The sequence below is a fragment of the Nyctereutes procyonoides genome, unplaced genomic scaffold (assembly GCF_905146905.1).
Source record: "Nyctereutes procyonoides isolate TBG_1078 unplaced genomic scaffold, NYPRO_anot_genome, whole genome shotgun sequence".
Taxonomy (NCBI): domain Eukaryota; kingdom Metazoa; phylum Chordata; class Mammalia; order Carnivora; family Canidae; genus Nyctereutes; species Nyctereutes procyonoides.
The window spans coordinates 325524-341674 of NW_026575082.1; the positions used below are offsets into that span (position 1 = coordinate 325524).

Below are 16151 nucleotides of genomic sequence, written 5' to 3' on the forward strand. Positions count from 1 at the left end.
CTGGAGAGGGGCCTGGGTCAACGTGTCATGGCGCCAGTGGTTCTGGTGGCCATAGCGGAGACCCAGCTGGTGTGTGGAGGGCAGTCCTATTCTCAGCCCCCGGGGCTTGGGGTCTGGTGATGGGTCAGCTTGTGCTGGTCACTAGGCTGTGGTTCTCACCATCAGGAGCTTGAGTGGACAACACACTTCACCACTAGAAAAGCATCAACAGGAAGGCATGAGAGCTGGGCAGGAGGCCTGGGCAGGAGGTGGACAGTGGGTAGGAGGCCTGGGCAGGGGTGGGGGGTAGATAGTGGGCAGGAGGCCTGGGCGGGGGCAGGAGGAGGACAGTGGGCAGGAGGCCTGGACAGGATGTCAGGGCCTCAGGGGGAGAGGGAGGCTGTGCCCTCAGCTGCCTTCTCCTCTGGTTGGGGATACCCTGGGTCCCCAAAGTCTGCTCATACCATGGGCTGCTCTGGCCTCTGACCCTGCTGCCCCTGCTCATCTCAGGAGGAGGCAGGCTTCCTGTTGCCCCTGGACTCTCCCAGGGAATCAGGTGGTCTTGGAGCCATGAGCTTCCCAGTGGGGGCTGGGGTCTCTGTGGTGGGCACCTGGCTGTGTGGTGAGAGAGCTCGGAGGCCCACTCACACCATCATCCGTGGCTCCCGGGGGCGGGGGAAGTGTGGCTCTCGAGAGGTGTCCATGCAGAGGGCTGTCATGGAGTTTGGCCCGACTGTCCAGGAGTGCTCACACCCCGCCTGCCCTGCCGTCTTCTGTGGAGTGTGGAGGGCTCGGCACTCAGGGCTGCTGGCTGTGACAGATGAGAGTACTGGGGGCCGCTCAGGAGGTGGCCGTGGGGCCTGGGTTGGGACCTGGGCAGGGAAGGGCCATGAGCCCCAGGTGTCCAAGGGCCCTCCTGACACCATGGTCTCTTTACCTCCCCAGGTTTGGAAGGCATTTTGAGTCGCCGCTCCTCTGGCAGAGCATAGTCATGATCTTGACCATGTTACTGATGTTGAAGCTGTGCACTGAAGTCCGCGTGACAAATGAGCTGAACGTAAAACGCCGTTTCTTTGCAGGTTGGTGATGTGCAACTTTGGGAATAAAGCACTAAGTCCACAAGCCACGCTTGCCCCGGGTGTGGGGTTGGCTGCTACCCCAGCGGCTCTGGCTGCCGCAGACGGATGTTTGTGATTTCCTTGTGCTCCGTGTTTATTTAAAATGTTACCACTGCTTCCCTGGAATTTGGGCAAATTATTAACAGTCTGTGTTCCTGTCCCCGTGATGGTCATGTGGGGCTGCTGAATTGGGGTCGGGTGCTGGTGTCTCCTTGGCCCGACCAGGTCAGAGGACATCACCCAAGAGGACGATTTTCTCTCCGTGTGTGGCTTTGCCTCGCGGGTACTGGGGGCCTGTGGCTGAGGGAACTGGGCTCTCTCCTGTCCCCTGTTACACGTTCACCCACAGTCGTGTTCGTGGTCTGGCGGGGTCGTGGCCTGATTGGGCCCTTGGGGGGCGATCCAGCCGGACGAGGACATGCTGCTCCGTGACCCTGAGCCTTGGGGAATAGAATGTCCTCTCTGCTTTTGCCTTTTCCTTTAAAGAAGCTCCTGCTGGGCTGCTGTGTGTCTGAGGGTGGAGGGCAGAGGCCTTCCTCCAGTTCTCCAGCAGGAGGGGGAACACAGCCCTCACTTTGATCCATGTGTGTTTACTGTCCACGCTTCCTCCCACGACCGTTCCCACCGGTTGGTTGGGCGTGAGGCTCCTGGGGACGTGAGCTCCTGCGTTTCTATCCCTGAGCCTGTTCTTGCCATGCAAGCGGATCCTTTCCTCTGTGTGGCTTCTGTTTTTAGAGTGAGGTAAAGGGAGGCCGATGTCAGTTTTCATAGAAAATAGGTCAGCCTGTGGCTCTGACAGGCAGCCCTGGCCCAGGAGCATCCCTGTACCACGGAGACCACCTGTCTGCTTTGTGACCGTCTCCTCTTCGGGTCTGATCTCATTTCCCTGCTGTGAGGGGATGCAGGGCTGAGAGCAGGGCTGACCCCAGCCTGGGGGCGGGTGGCATTACCTTCTCTGCCCCCATCCCCCGTGACCCAAGGGCCCTCCCTCACTGCAGTGCCAAGGTGCCGTGGGCTCGGTCGTTCTCACCCACGGATGAGGGATGGGCAGAGGAGGATGCATGCTGTCCCCTGTGCCTCAGGCTCTGAAATGTGAGACTGGGCGTCTGATCCTGTTGGAAATTGCGCGAAGGCTCTGGTGAGTGGGGGTCACATACGGTGGCTGCATGTGTCCAGGCCATGGCGTGGGGTCTGGGTCCAACATCTTGGTGACCTCATTGAAATGCAGGTCTTCTGGTTGATTCGCAGGTGAGGGTGAGCAGGGCGCTGGGTTCTCGCTCCGTCTTACTGTCTTCTGTTGTGTATAAATCCCTCCAGGAGGAGTATTTCTGATTCACTAGAATGGATTCAGTTAAAATAGCAAATCCCAGGTTCTAGGGACAGGGCTGCCACCTGCATCGTAACAAATGACTTCTCTGTGATGAGCAGATGCAAGGAGCCCAGGTCCGTTCATGGCCGGGAGCCAGGGCTGCAGAGATGATGAGGCAAGGCTGCTGGGGGGGTGGTTGTCCTGGACTGTCTGGGGGCCCTGTGTCAGTGCAGGCCTCAGAAGGGAAGGGGATACAGGAGGTGGTCAGGGATGGACCTGCGGCGCACGGGGCAGGGGCGGGGGCCCAGTGTACAGCAGGCTTGAGGGGCTGGAATGGTCCTCATCCCCCCCGGGGCCCTCATCTCCCTGTCCAGCCGGCGAGCATGAGGGGCCCTGAGCTTCAGCAGCTGATTCTGCCAACAGGTCAAGAGAGCAGGATGCGGGCTCTTGCCTGGACCCTCGGAAGGACCGCACCCTGGTTTTGGCCTGGTGAGGCCATGGGGCCCCCCGTTCCCAGGTGCTGAGGTGATGAGTCTGTCCTAGGCCATCAGGTTCATGTTGACTCATGGCGGTGGTGATGCACCCCTGCGCGGGGTCCGTGAGGAGACACTGACGTGAGGCTAGAGTTCTGTGGACAGACACGCGGGCAGGGTTGTGGTGGGCTCGGCCTTGCCCCTCGGCACAGCAGCCCCCGGGACGGTGGGCCTGCCCCTGCCTGGCTGGATGCCTCTCTATGGACTGTGTCTCATGACCCCTGGGCCCCAAAACCTTGGATCGAAGACCTGCCCCTAAACCCCACATGCTGGGACTCAGCCAGATATGTGAGAATTCCTGAGACTCACCTTTAGTTCTCGAATTTAGTTTGATTTACATACTTTTGTGTGAGATACACAGCATGTCCCTAAGGGAAGCTTTTCAGTGAAATGTGGTTTCCTTTCCTTTCCTCAGCCAGAAGTGGGAGGGTGGGTTGTGTGGGTTGTAGAGACCCTGACTGCTTCAGGCTGAGAGCTGCAGGCTCATGGGACCCAGTGCTGGGCCTCCCTGGGGAAGGTCGTGGCCCCCACCGCCCAGCGCTTTCTGAGGGGCGTTGGAGAAGTTGCCCTGTCAAGTACTCGATGCGGGGATACTGGAGTAGCCGTGTGCCAGTGTTCTCATGGAGTAGGCGGGCAGCCTGAAACAGTAATGGAAGCTTCAATGTTTTATGAGCGTCTTCTGTAGAGGTTTTTAATTTTGAAGGTCAGCAGTTTAGCTTGGAAGTTGAGATTAAAGAAATAAATGGAATCAAAGGAGAGCTCTTTTACTATACCCGCCAACATGGGCTGCGTGTGCACCAAAACCGTGAAGAAGGTGGCCTGAGTCATCATCAAGAAGCACTACACAACACCTGGGCAATGACTTCTACACCAATAAGCACGTGTGTGAGGAGATGGCCATCATCCCCAGCGAGAAGCTCCACAAGAAGATCGCAGGCTATGTCACATAGCTGATGAAGCAGATTCAGCGGGGCCTGGTGAGAGGCATCTCCATCAAGTTGCAGGAGGAGGAGAGAGAAAGGAGGGATAATTACGTGCCTGAGGTTTCAGCCCTGGATCAGGAGATCATCGAAGTAGATCCTGACACTAAGGAGATATTGAAACTCTTGGACTTTGGAAGCCTGTCCAACCTGCAGGTCACTCAGCCTACAGTTGGGATGAATTTCAAAAACACCACGGGGATGGTGCAGCCCGGGTGGCTCAGCGGTTTAAAATAAAATCTTTAAAAAAACAAAAACCACCACGGGGTGTTGTTTGAATCTTTTTGCTATGCTATAATATCTTCAATAAACCTTGGACAACAAAACAACAAAAAAAGGATTCAGAGGAGAAAAAGCAGGGTGTTTATTTATTTATTTAAAAGATTTTATAAACCCTCGTATGTTTGCATCGGTGAAAAAAAAAAGATTTTATGTATTTATCCATGATGGACACACAGAGAGAGGCAGAAACACAGGCAGAGGGAGAAGCAGGGTCCATGCGGGGAGCCCGACCTGGGCCTCGATCCCCGGTCTGCAGGATCAGACCCTGGGCTGAAGGCAGACACCAGCTGAGCCACCTAGGTGCCCCAAAAAAAGCAGGTTATTTAAAAAAATAGATATATGAATTCTCATCTGATTATAAAGAGCAGTACATGCTTGTTGACATTTTGGGGAAGAGAGAGGAACGTAAGGTAAAAGCAGATAGTATCTGTGCAGGCGTCCAAAGTTGATAACTGGGAATGCAGGGACATGGTCGCAGACTATCTCCACCCACAAAGTTGGGATCTTTCCAAACTGAGGGTCAAATTCTTTTTTTTTTTTTTTTAAGATTCCATCTATTTATTCATGAGAGACACACACAGAGAGAGGCAGAGACACAGGCTGAGGGAGAAGCAGGCTCCATGCAGGGAGCCCGACGTGGGACTCGATCCCGGGTCACCCAGAGCATGCCATGGGCCAAAGGCAGATGATAAACCGCTGAGCCACCCGGGCTGCCCCAAGGGTCAAATTCTTAAAACCTGCCTCAGTCCCCTGAGGGTTCTTTCTGGGCCCTTGATCATCCACCTTGGGCTCCCAGCCATGCCTGCGCCTCTGAGGATGGCCGGGCTCCCATGTTTTAGGAAGAAATGTCCTGGAGGAGCTGCCGTGCAGGCATCCGTAGCTGGAGTGAGGTCTGGTGTGACCTCCGTGGGCTCATCTCTCACGTTTCCTTGTGGAGAACCTGAGACGTGCCAAGCCTCGGTGCGCCCCCTGTGTTGTTACGTCTCTGCAGCCACGCCCAGGCCCTGCTCACATTGTCCACCTGCAGGTTTTGGAGCAACTTCCAGAACCGCTATGTCTGCGGGTGGTTCGTGCTGCATCTCTGCAAGACGAGGACTTTGGGAGCGCCGTAACACCACCATCAGCTGTGGAAAGTGGATTTGATCATGATCCAAGGTGTGGTGTAGACATCCATGTCTGGTGGTGACCTCTTTCCTGCTTGCCAGTGGCTCTGTCCTTGGGTCAGGTGGCAGGCAGGACATGGCACCAGCTCTCTCTCACCCACAGCCCCCCCCTCCCATCCCTTGGTTCCCTGGAGCTGCTCTGTTGTCACACGGAGCCTTGACTCTGGGGGGGGGGGGCTGACCGCATACCCCTGGGGGCATGTGGGGAGCACAGGGAGGCCGAGCCCCCTCTGCACGTGGGCCGTGTCCTGCGTCTGCAGGCGACGCTCAAGAGGCCCTGCACGGAGGGGCCCACTTGGCTTCTGCTGGCAGCTCGGGCGTCACGGCTTCCCATCCCCGGTATGCCACCTGAAGGAACATGTACAACACAAAGCCAGGTCCCGGGGTTGGGTCATGTCTGGGTTTGGCTCATGTGTTCTGCCCGGGGTGGTGTCCTCTCTCAGATATGTAGTCAGCTGGGATGCTGTGGTGATGGGCACCCAGCACGTAGACCCATCTGTCGTGAGCCTGCAGTGCACCCGCTGGCTGGAGGGCTCCTCTGGGCACATGCGTCCCCTTGCACGTGCTATTTGCTTATCCAGTGGTGATCTCTGTTGATGAAAGGGAAGTGATCACTTCCTTCTCTTTATTTGCAAGTTCTCAAAATCGTTTCCTTAGCATCTTGTGACAGTGATCACATTGTTTTTCTGTCCCGAGCATCCAGATGTAAGATCCCATATTGGATGGTGAGGCCTCATTTACGCCTGTGTGCCTCCAGGACCCTCTTCAAGTCGGCTCCTGACCTCTGGCCCAGACGAGTGGTCCCTTGGACCCCTGACCTCAGGGCGACATGGAGCTCTGGGTGCACCTGGAGCTCTGGGCGCACCCGGACTAGGCCTCGGCCATTTCCCCAAGGAGCCCTGGAGGCCATGCTCTGGTCACGGGGACACAGCTATGGGGCTGAGGGTGTCCTTGGCTATCTCAGAGGTGGGAGACGCCATGCGGACTTTGGTTATCTCAGAGGTTGGGCATGCTGACCCCTCTTGCTGAGTCTACACCCTCATTGTGTGGCTGATTTCCATGTGCTCCCCCAAGGCCCCAAGGGTGGGGAGTGGCAGGACTCAATTCCCTGTCTCCTCACCGGGGTCTTGGTCAGGGGGCTCCAGGAGCACCGTCTTACCGGGGATCCCAGGACGACGCTCTCACCATTGGATTGCCTTGCTTGTGGTCGCAGGGATTGGCACCTCCGTATGGGCGTGCCACCATCGAGCTGGGCTGGTTCTGGTTTGTTCCATCTGCGGCTCAGTCAGGTGGTCACTAGGGAACGGAAGTGTCTGGGGAGGTGGGTGGGGGTGGAGGATGGAGGTGAGGAGCGTGCTGACCACAGTCAAGGTGGTGCAGCTCTGAACACCCTGAAAACCACTGCCCTTTATGCTTTAAACGGATACATTTTTATTGTGTGTAGTTATGTCTGGAGAAAACCGTAAGAAACACGGGGGTGGGGGGGTCACATCTCATTCTGAGGATGGACACCGAGGACCCCCCCCCCCCGCCCCAGAAGGTGTTCATCTGTGAGCCATTTTGCATTTTAAGGGTTGGTTGGTGTCCCAGAACGCCAGGCCCCACATCCCGTGGGTCTTGCCTGGACCTCCTCCTGGGGCCCTGGTCTCCGAGTCATCCTGTGGCCACCGCCCCCCCGGAGCCCTTGCTCACCACTCCGGGGGGTCCCTCCATGCATTGGATCCAGGGAAGCCCCTGGATGCGGCTCACAGCTCTCCGGCCTGCCCTCTGCTGTCCTAAGCCGTGCTTGGCCCCCGGGCGGTGGCCCTCCCAACAGAACTCATGCCAGGACTTCTCTCTGGTTGTGTCTGTCCCGGTTTCCGTGGCTGCTGGATGAGTAGCCCAGCATGGGGTGACTTGGGAAGATGGTGAGATGCTCACGCATTGCTGTCAGCAGGGACCACCCTGCAGCCATCTGCCGGGTCCCTTTACTCTGTCCCTCCCTCCGTCCCTTCTCTCCCCACTCGTGTGTGGGATGACCTTAAGTGGCCTCAGCTTTGTACCATGTGGTGGCCCAGCTCTGCGTGCACACTGCGACCTGGGTGGGTGCTCTGTCTTTAATGATGTGGTCATGGCAGTCATGCAGCATCGCACCTGTGGCCTGGGCCTATCCCCCTGGAACCAGCAGGCAGGGACTGGGATGCCTTGGGCAGCGGGCAGTGACCAGGCTCCGGCATTGTTTTGGATCCTCAGTGCCTGGTCTGCAGGACACGTTCAGCTCTGGAGGTGGTGGTTGTGGATGGTGCCCCTGTGGCTCTCCACCCATCCGCCCTGCCCAGTCCTGGGCCTCTGCCACACCTGGCCGTTCTGGCGGGTTCCCAGGCTCTGCCCGTGTCTGGGCATGGTGATGCCCGAGGAGGGTACAGGGTGTGGGTGCCGTCCAGGCCCGCATCCCCTGCATCCCCTCCCCCTTCCTCTGTGGAGGAAGTGTCTGCAGAGGTGAAGTTGGTCTCAAGCAAGAAATAGAAGGAAGGGCTGTGTCAGGCCAGGCCTGGGTGTTCAGAGCCCAGCACTTCCAGGCTGTAGTGCCAGGGACACGGGAGTGTGGGCGGCGGGGACAGCAGGGCGCTGTCCAAGGAGCCCTCGTGGGCCGGGCAGCCAGTTCCCTTGGGCAGGGCTGGGGCACCTGCTGGCCCCAAGCCGTGGAGCCAATCCAGTGTTCAGCTGCTGACATGCACACTGTCCGTTTTAGAGGTGGAGCCTCGCCACCTGGCAGATAAACCCGTGCCCCGAGTGTAGGGCACCTCCCATCATCTTCCAGACAGCGTCCCGGCTGCAGCCTGGAGGCTCGGAGTCTGGGAGGCCTCCTGGGCAGCACGGCACAGGGGTGTAGGGTCTGCGGTGTAGCCGGGCCACGGGGGAGCGGGATCCCCCAGGATGGGGTCCTCTGGGGCTTGCTGGTGCCGTTCTGGCACCGTGGACCGCAGCCTTATGTGTGAGCTACGTGCCTTTCGGGTCCCAGGCTGAGCTGGCTTCCCTTCCACATGGGTGTTTCTGTGCGTCCCCAAGGACGCTTGCTGGAGCAGCCCCCAGAGAGCCTCCTGGGGCGCTGCGTACTCGCGTCTTGGGCTGAGTAGAGGTGGCCTGGGCTGCCTGTCAGCGCAGCTGGACTCCATGGGCCCTGACCTCAGAGGAGGGGAAGACGAGGTAACCTTTCACGTTCGCCTGGATCTCCTCCTCCTTCTCCAGGCACTTCTGTTGGAAGGAGGCTAGGTTTGGAGAAAAAACAGTTTAAAAAGTGAATTTCCTAATAACCGGGAAACCAAGACCTTGCCCTTCTGTTGCAATGTTTTTAGCTCTTTTGTTCTTTAAAAAAGAAACGCAAAGAGGGCGGGAGCCACAGCCGCTAATGAGTGTTAAAACCAGTCTGTTTCTGTCTCTTCCTTCTTTCTGTTTCTTTAAATGTAGCTGCAGATAATAAGGACGAAGAAGTCAAGGTGCCCCCCAGGCGGTTGTATCTGGGTACGTACTACCGCGCGGGGCTGCCCCAGGACCCCTCACCTCCCCAGCCTGCTCAGCCCTTACCAGCATGCTCCCGGCCTGTGACTCGGTTTACTAAGTGTGGCCACGTCTCCAGCAAGCTAACCGACCCAGAGCCTGCTGTTCTGAAGCATGAGCTAGTTCCTAGAGCCTGCCCAGCGTGTGTGGGAAAGCGTGCGCGCGCGTGCGAGAGGGGGGGGGTGGTGGAGAGAAACCGGGGATGGGGGAGTGAAACAGGTGAGGGGACAAGTTTGTGTTAGATTCATCCCCAAATGTTCTACTCCTTTTGATGCTATGGAAAATGGAACTGTGTTTGTGGCTTCGTGTCAGGTGGTTTAGTGAAATCTTGTAGAAATAAAGTTGATTTTCACATATGGATCTTGTGTTCTGCAGCTTTGCTGGCCTCATTCATTAGTTCAAATAGCTTTTTGGTGTGTCCCTTGGGATTTCTCTGTGTACAATCATATCCTTGGGATGCCTGGGGGAATCAGCAGTTGGCTGCCTGCCTTCGGCTCAGGTCATGATCCCGGGGTTCTGGGATCAAGTCTCACGTCAGGTTCTGTGCAGGGAGCCTGCTTCTCCCTCTGCCTGTATCTCTGCCTCTCTCTGTGTCTCTCATGAATAAATAAATCTTTTTTTTTTTTTTTTTCTGAAAAGAGATCATGTCCTCTGTGCAGAGAGGTAGTGTTGCTTTCTCCTCTGCAATCTGGATGCTTCTTCTGATTCTTGCCTCGTCCCCCTGGAGTCAGAGGTGGCTGCACTGTGAGCCTGGACCTGCTTGTCGTGCTCCCGGGCTTCACAGGAAGGCGTCTGTCACCACCAGGCACAGTGTTGGTGCGGATCCCACGTAGCTGCCTCCTGTTACATGAGGCAGGAACCTTCCTACTTTTGAGTTTGTGGAGTGTTTTTTTTTTATCATGAAACGGTGTTTAAGTTTTTTTTTTTTAAGATTTTATTCATTTATGCATGACAGACACACACACACACACACACAGAGAGAGAGAGAGAGAGAGAGAGAGAGAGAAAGGCAGAGCCAGAGGGAGAAGCAGGCTCCATGCAAGGAGCCCGACGTGGGACTTGATCCCGGAACCCTAGGGTCATGTCCTGGGCTGAAGGCAGGCACCAAACCGCTGAGTCACCAAGGGATCCCTGGTGTTGAAGTTTGATGCTTCCCTATGTGTGTTGAGATGATCGTGTAGTTTTGTCTTTCATTCTGCATTGATTGACGTTGTATGTTGGACCAACATGGCATTCTTGGGATCAACCCCATCTCGCCGTGAGCTAAGATCCTTTTTATAAGTTGCTGGATTCCACTGCTAGGACTATGTCAAGGATTTTTGTGTCCAGATTCATAAGGGATATTGGTCTGCCTTTGTTTTTTTTTTTTTTTTTCTTTTTAATTCTCGTGAGGACTTTGGTTTCAGTATCAGGATAGTACTGGTCTTAAGTACTTGGTTTTAAGATCCAAATCTTAAAAGACGGGTTAGGAATGGAAATGTTCCCTCCTCTCCTATTTTGTTTTAAGTTTGTAAAGGATTGCTATCAATTCTTTATTAAGACATTTTTTTAAAATTGAGGACACTTGGGGGGCTCAGTGGTTGAGCACCTGCCTTTGGCTTGGGGGTGACCTGGGGGTCCTAGGATCGAGTCCCACATTGGGCTCCCCAGAGGGAGCCTGCTTCTCTCTCTGCCTCTGTGTGTCTCTCATGAATAAATAAATAATATCTTAAACAATTTTTTAAATTGAGATATAACTAACATATAACATTAGCTTCAAGTATATAGTAAGTTTAGTATCAGTCATCAAAAAAATTTTGTTTATGATGACTTTTAAGATCTCTCGCTGAGCTGCTTTCAAATACGCGGCATAGTATCATGGCACAGTATTGTCAGCCACAGTCAGCGACCTGTGCCTTCCATCCCCGTGACCTGTTTATTCTGTAACTAAACCTCGTACCTTGTGACCCCTCACCCGTTCTGTGTAGCCGGAATCCCCCACCGGTCTGTCCTCTGTATCTGTGGGCTGTCTCACTTCTTTAGATTCCACTTATAAATGCAACCATCTGGAATTTGTTCTCCTGACTGACCTGGCTCCCTTAGAGTGAGACAGGGTCCCTCCCTCTGTCCCCAGATGGCAGGACATCTTCCTTTCTGATGCTGAGTACGATCCTGTTGTTCATGCACACCACGTGTTCTTGGGGTGCTTCCCAATCTTGGCTGCTGCAGATGTAGGGGTGCGTGTGTCTGTTTGAATCTATGTTTTTGTTTGCTTCGGATAACCCCCTCCTTGTGGAATTGCTGTTGTAGGGTATTTCTATTTTTAGTTTCTTGCAGAACAGTGTCCGTGCTGTGTCCTGTGGACACAGCAGCTTGCACTCCCAGTAGCAGCACACAGGGCTCCCTTTCTACCACATCCTCGCCAGCACCTGCAGTTTCTTGTGTTTTTGAGAAGAGTCCCTCTGGCAGGTGGAGGTGGTGTCCCCTTATGTGCTTTGATGGTTTTCTCTGTTGTGTGGCAGCTTTCAGTTTGATGCAATCCCAGTTCTTTACTTTTGCTTTTGTTTCCTTTGCTTTTCGCATTAGATCCAAACACTCAACATGAGACCAGTGTCAAGGAGCTTATTGCTCCCTACATTTCCTTCTAGGAGGGTTTGTTTTTTAATTGAAATATATTTGATATATAACATTGTGGAAATTTAAGGTGTACAGCATGCCGATACGTTCATATATTGTAATGTCACTATTGTAGTGATGATTGGCACGTCTGTCTTACCATGTAGTTATAATTTCCTCATAGTGGTTGGAATAATGACGTTCTAGTCTCTGCGAGCATGGTGGTCGCCGTACCGTGTTTTCCCTATTCACTGATTGTGGCTGGATCTCGAGGGCCTGTGTACGTCTTTTGCACGTTTATTGATTCTTTGTTTGGTAGAATGAGCCAGTGAAGCTCTCTAGGCCTGGACTTTCCTTTGTGGAAAGTATTAAAATTTCCAGGTCAGTCTCTTCTTATAAGTCTATTCAGATTTTCTATTTCTTCCTGAGTTATTCTTCACAGTTTCTTGGAATTTGTCCATTTACCCTCATTTGCTGATGAATACTTTTCGTCTTATTTTTGTTTCCTGTGTAGTGGTTCCTTGTTCATCCCTGACTGGAGTAGCGTCAGTCCTTTCCTCTTTCTTTTTTCTCCTGGTTGTTCTAGCTAAAGGTTTGTCAATTTTATTGGTTTTCTTTCCCCCAAAAGAACCAATTTTTGGTTTTGTTGATTTTCTTTGTTGTTTTTCTATTCTCTACTGTGTTTATTTTAATTCTAGTATTTGTTTACTTTTCCATTTCTGAATTTTCATTTGGTACCTTCTCTTTCTATTGATTTTCTATCTGACGAGACATTGTCGTTATGCCCTCCTTTACTTTATGATTTCCTTTAGTTCTTTGAACATGTTTATAACTGTTTTGCAGTCATTTCTGCTAAGTCCAGTGGCTGTGTCCCTTCAAAAGTCATTTTGTTTCCTTTTATTTTCCTTCTGTGTATGGGCTACTTTCCCATTTCTTTGCAATTCTCAAATATTTTGTTGAAACTGTGTGTTGTAAAATATTGTGGGAACTCTAGATCCTGGGCCCCCACCCCTTTGTGGAGGGACGCTTGCTTATTGTTTAGTGAGTTGCCTAGACCTGTGCCAACTCCAAACCTCTCCTCTCCCAGCCCGGCCGTGGTACCAGCTAGGTCTTTGACTCTCCTGGGTCCCATCAGGCTCCTGGGTGGCCTCCTTCCGTTGGAATCACTGACCTGTTAGCCTCCACAAAGGGCTGGTAGTTTGCTCCATTGGTTTTGGTAACGCCCTGTGGTGTGCACTTTCAGGTCTGATCAGTTGAAGCCAGGCAAGGGGATCTTGAGGATGGTCTTTGACCACTGCTGTGTCCCCAGGAGGCCTCTCCTTGGTTGCTTTCACCTGATAAACAGCAGGTGTGCTGTCTCACTTGCTCTCACGGAGCCCCTGGCTTCCTCTTACCTGCTCCACTACCGAGTCCCCCACTGTTCTTGTCGGTGCCTTAAGCTTGAACTTGCTTGTGCTCTGTTCTAACCAAAGTTAGTCCCTGTCGGGAGAGCTAGTTCTATGTGCCCCACTCCTGAGGCAGAGCCTCTGAGCCCCTCCTTGGAATGCATGCACTGAGGGGATTGTAACCCCAGGTCTCCTTGGTTTGCTCTTCCCAGTGTGGACAAACTAGGGTAGGACAGTATTCTCTGCTCGCTGCAGGGGTTGAGCCTGTGTCCTATGAATGGCGCTGGAAGGGGCCGGGGAGCCCTGACTTCTGTGCCCTTCTTGCCTCGAATAGACTAGGAGCTGAGCTGAGGGATGAGAAGTGCTGGGCACCTGCTGCTCCTGGGGAGAGACCACAGCCCTACCAGGCCACAGCTCAGTCTTTTCTAGAGTAGAGTTTCTCCATTGCTGTGTGGCCCGAGGACACTTTACAGTGATTTTACATGGTTGGTTTTTTTTTAAAGATTTTATTTATTTGGGTAGGAAATATCAGAAAGGGAGACAGAACATAAAGACTCCTAACTCTGGGAAACGAACTAGGGGTGGTGGAAGGGGAGGAGGGCGGGGGGTGGGGGTGAATGGGTGACGGGCACTGAGGGGGGCACTTGATGGGATGAGCACTGGGAGTTATTCTGTATGTTGGCAACTTGAACACCAATAAAAAATAAATTTATTATTAAAAAAACAAAAAATAAAAAATAAAATAAAACTTGAAGTAAATACAGAAAAAAAAAGATTTTATTTATTTATTCATGAGAGACATACAGAGAGAGAGGCAGAGAGAGAAGCAGGCTCCATGCAGGGAGCCTGATGTGGGACTCGATCCAGGGTCTCCAGGATCACGCCCTGAGCTAAAGGCGGCGCTAAACCCCTGAGCCACCAGGGCTGCCCTACATGGTTGATTTTTAGAAGACACAACAGTTTTGTTGTTTCGCTGGGAGACATCACCCCGGGATTGCCGTCCACTCCTGCTTGCAGTTTCACTGACAGGATCCCTGGTGGCCAGAGTAGCAGGAAGTTCCAGGCTGGGAGGGCAAGTAGCATTTGTCTTTATTTATAGCTGCACCAAAGGATGGACTTGGGGCCTTGCCTGTCCTCAGTAGGTTTTGTGTTCAGGGGCGGATATGGTGCTGTGTTTGCCTCAGTGAAGGTCACGTTCTCCACTAAGTGTTTAGAAGTAGCCTTAAAACTTTAACTGTGAAGTGAAGTTGCTGTTTTGACTTAGGGAAGAGCTGTGTATCCCAGCCCATCTGGGTCAGGCCCTTCTGGTACTTTCTGCTCAGTGCAGCCGGGGTGCTTGTGTTGTGAGGCAGCACGGAAGCTGCTCAGGGACTTGGGTGAGGTTTTGTGGGCCAGAGCAAGCAGCCTGTTTGTGTGTCAGTGGCACGGGAACTCGGGGCCTCAACTGGGGACCTCTTGTCCAGTGTCGGGTGGCCCACCCAGCGGAAATTGTTAGTAAAAAACTGCCCAGAAATCCTGTAGGATGAAAGGAAAAGGCTCCTGCAGTTTAGGAATGTCACCTCTGCTGGGGGTCGGCCCGGGTCACAGTGGGATCCCTCTAGGGCAGCATTTTTGAACCCGGCCTGGTGTTCCTGCTTGCTGGTTAGCTGTGCTCAGTTCCCCGGGTGGAGTGGGGCTTTCAGGTCCCCGGACCTCTCCTTTGCAGCTGCGGCCTGCTGGCCTGCTGTCAGGGGTGGTGGTGCAGGTGAACACTTGGGCAGGGTGTCAGTCCTAGAGCCAGGTTGCCTTGCTGTCTGCTGACCTGCTGTGTCCCTGTTGGGGGGAGTTCAAGCTGGAGTGGCCATACCCCACCCCAGAGGGCCGGCTGCCCTGGGCTTTCTCAGGTGGCCCTGAGGCTCCCCGTGCTCACCTGGGGGGCCTGGCTTCCCCCCTTCCATGTTGGGGTGTGCACCCAAGGATGCGGGGTCAGAGATCAGGGCTGTGTCCCCAGACTGCGCCACTTGGGGAGTCACAGACAAGAGCAGACATGCCTGGGGGGTGGGAGCTGCCAGACAAGCACTGTGATGAGAGCCACAGTTTAGTTTGATCCAGGGTTTTGAAGGAAGGAGTAAGAGTGGTTTTGTTTTCACGGAGAATTGATTTTTAAACACGTAAATAAAAAAAATAAAAAATAAAAAAAATAAACACGTAAATAATTTTTGGAAGACTGCAAGGTTGCGGTGGGAGTGCAGGCATGTTTTCTTGAGCTGGGAGAATAAGTTGCTGACTTGGTGCTTGGTGACACTCAAGTCTCTGGTGTTGCCTCTGGAAAGCAGGATCTGAGCCTCCATTGCTCGTTGGTGTCCCGATCAGAGGCACCTGCCCCCACCTCACCTGTTTGCTCAGCAGCACAGGAAGGGGTCTGTCAGAGGCCCCCCAAGCCATTAGCTGGGAGCCGTTCTGGTTCTGTGTTCCCAGGGGTCAGTTCCAGACCTTTGTCCTGGGGCCCCAGGGGCTGGTCTGGGATCCGCAGCTTCTGCGTGACAGAAGCCCCCACTGTGGGCTCCCAGGAGCATGTGGGGCCTTTGAATGGGGCTGTTCACATGCTTTCTCCAGCAGCTCCTGGCTGTCACTGTAGCCACTGGGGAGGGAGCACGGCCCGCCCTCCGTCCCCCACCTCTCAGGGCCTAGGCCTAGACCACCGGGGAGCGGGGGGGTGGGGGAGGCTTTGTGTGACCTGTGGGAGCAGAAACCTGCTGGGGTTGTGCTCGGGTTACATGTGTTCCATCTCTAGCGGGGTCTGCAGCAGGGTCTGCAGGGGCGTCTGCAGCGGGGCCTGCAGCGGGGCCTGCAGTGGCGTCTGCAGCGTCGCCCGACAAGGACGAGCCAGTCAGGATATCACCCCCACCCGCTGGGGTGGAGCACAGAGCAAGAGGCACGGGGCCTTTTCAGGGGCGACCACCACTTGCCCCTCCAGGGGTCGGGCTGCAGGGCCGGGGTGCTGCTGTCCCCCCACAATGGTGGGGGCTGCACTCAGCCTCACTCCCTGCCCGGCCAGGCCCTCTGTGACCCCACGAGGCCCGAGGGTATAAGGACAGGTACCCAGGCCCCCTCGTAGACGCTGGGCTTCCCCAGCTCTCCAGATGGGAAGTGAGACCAAGTCAGCAGGACCGTGTGATGGTACCCAGGCGTCCAGGTCCACTCTCAATGCCTGGGCCGCGGGGAGGCTGGCAGGGACCCCTGCCCAGGGGTGGGGTGCCCCTGCAGTCTCCCTCTGCCCAGGGTGGTCCC

At 54.3% G+C, this 16151-nt stretch overlaps 1 protein-coding gene and 1 pseudogene across 5 annotated transcripts in view; both read left to right on the plus strand.

The window, feature by feature from the left end:
* LOC129514628 (solute carrier family 66 member 2) overlaps window positions 1-16151 on the plus strand; it is a 41724-nt gene that overhangs the window by 5942 nt on the left and 19631 nt on the right. For 3 of the 5 annotated variants that reach the window (XM_055333359.1, XM_055333360.1, XM_055333361.1), the window contains exons 3-4: window positions 925-1058; window positions 8812-8865. In XM_055333359.1, the coding sequence (XP_055189334.1) occupies window positions 925-1058; window positions 8812-8865 (188 nt within the window). The remainder of the gene's footprint in view (window positions 1-924; window positions 1059-8811; window positions 8866-16151) is intronic. The other 2 variants (XM_055333363.1, XM_055333362.1) reach the window with 1 other exon arrangement.
* On the plus strand, window positions 926-4165 carry LOC129514630 (40S ribosomal protein S17-like; annotated as a pseudogene).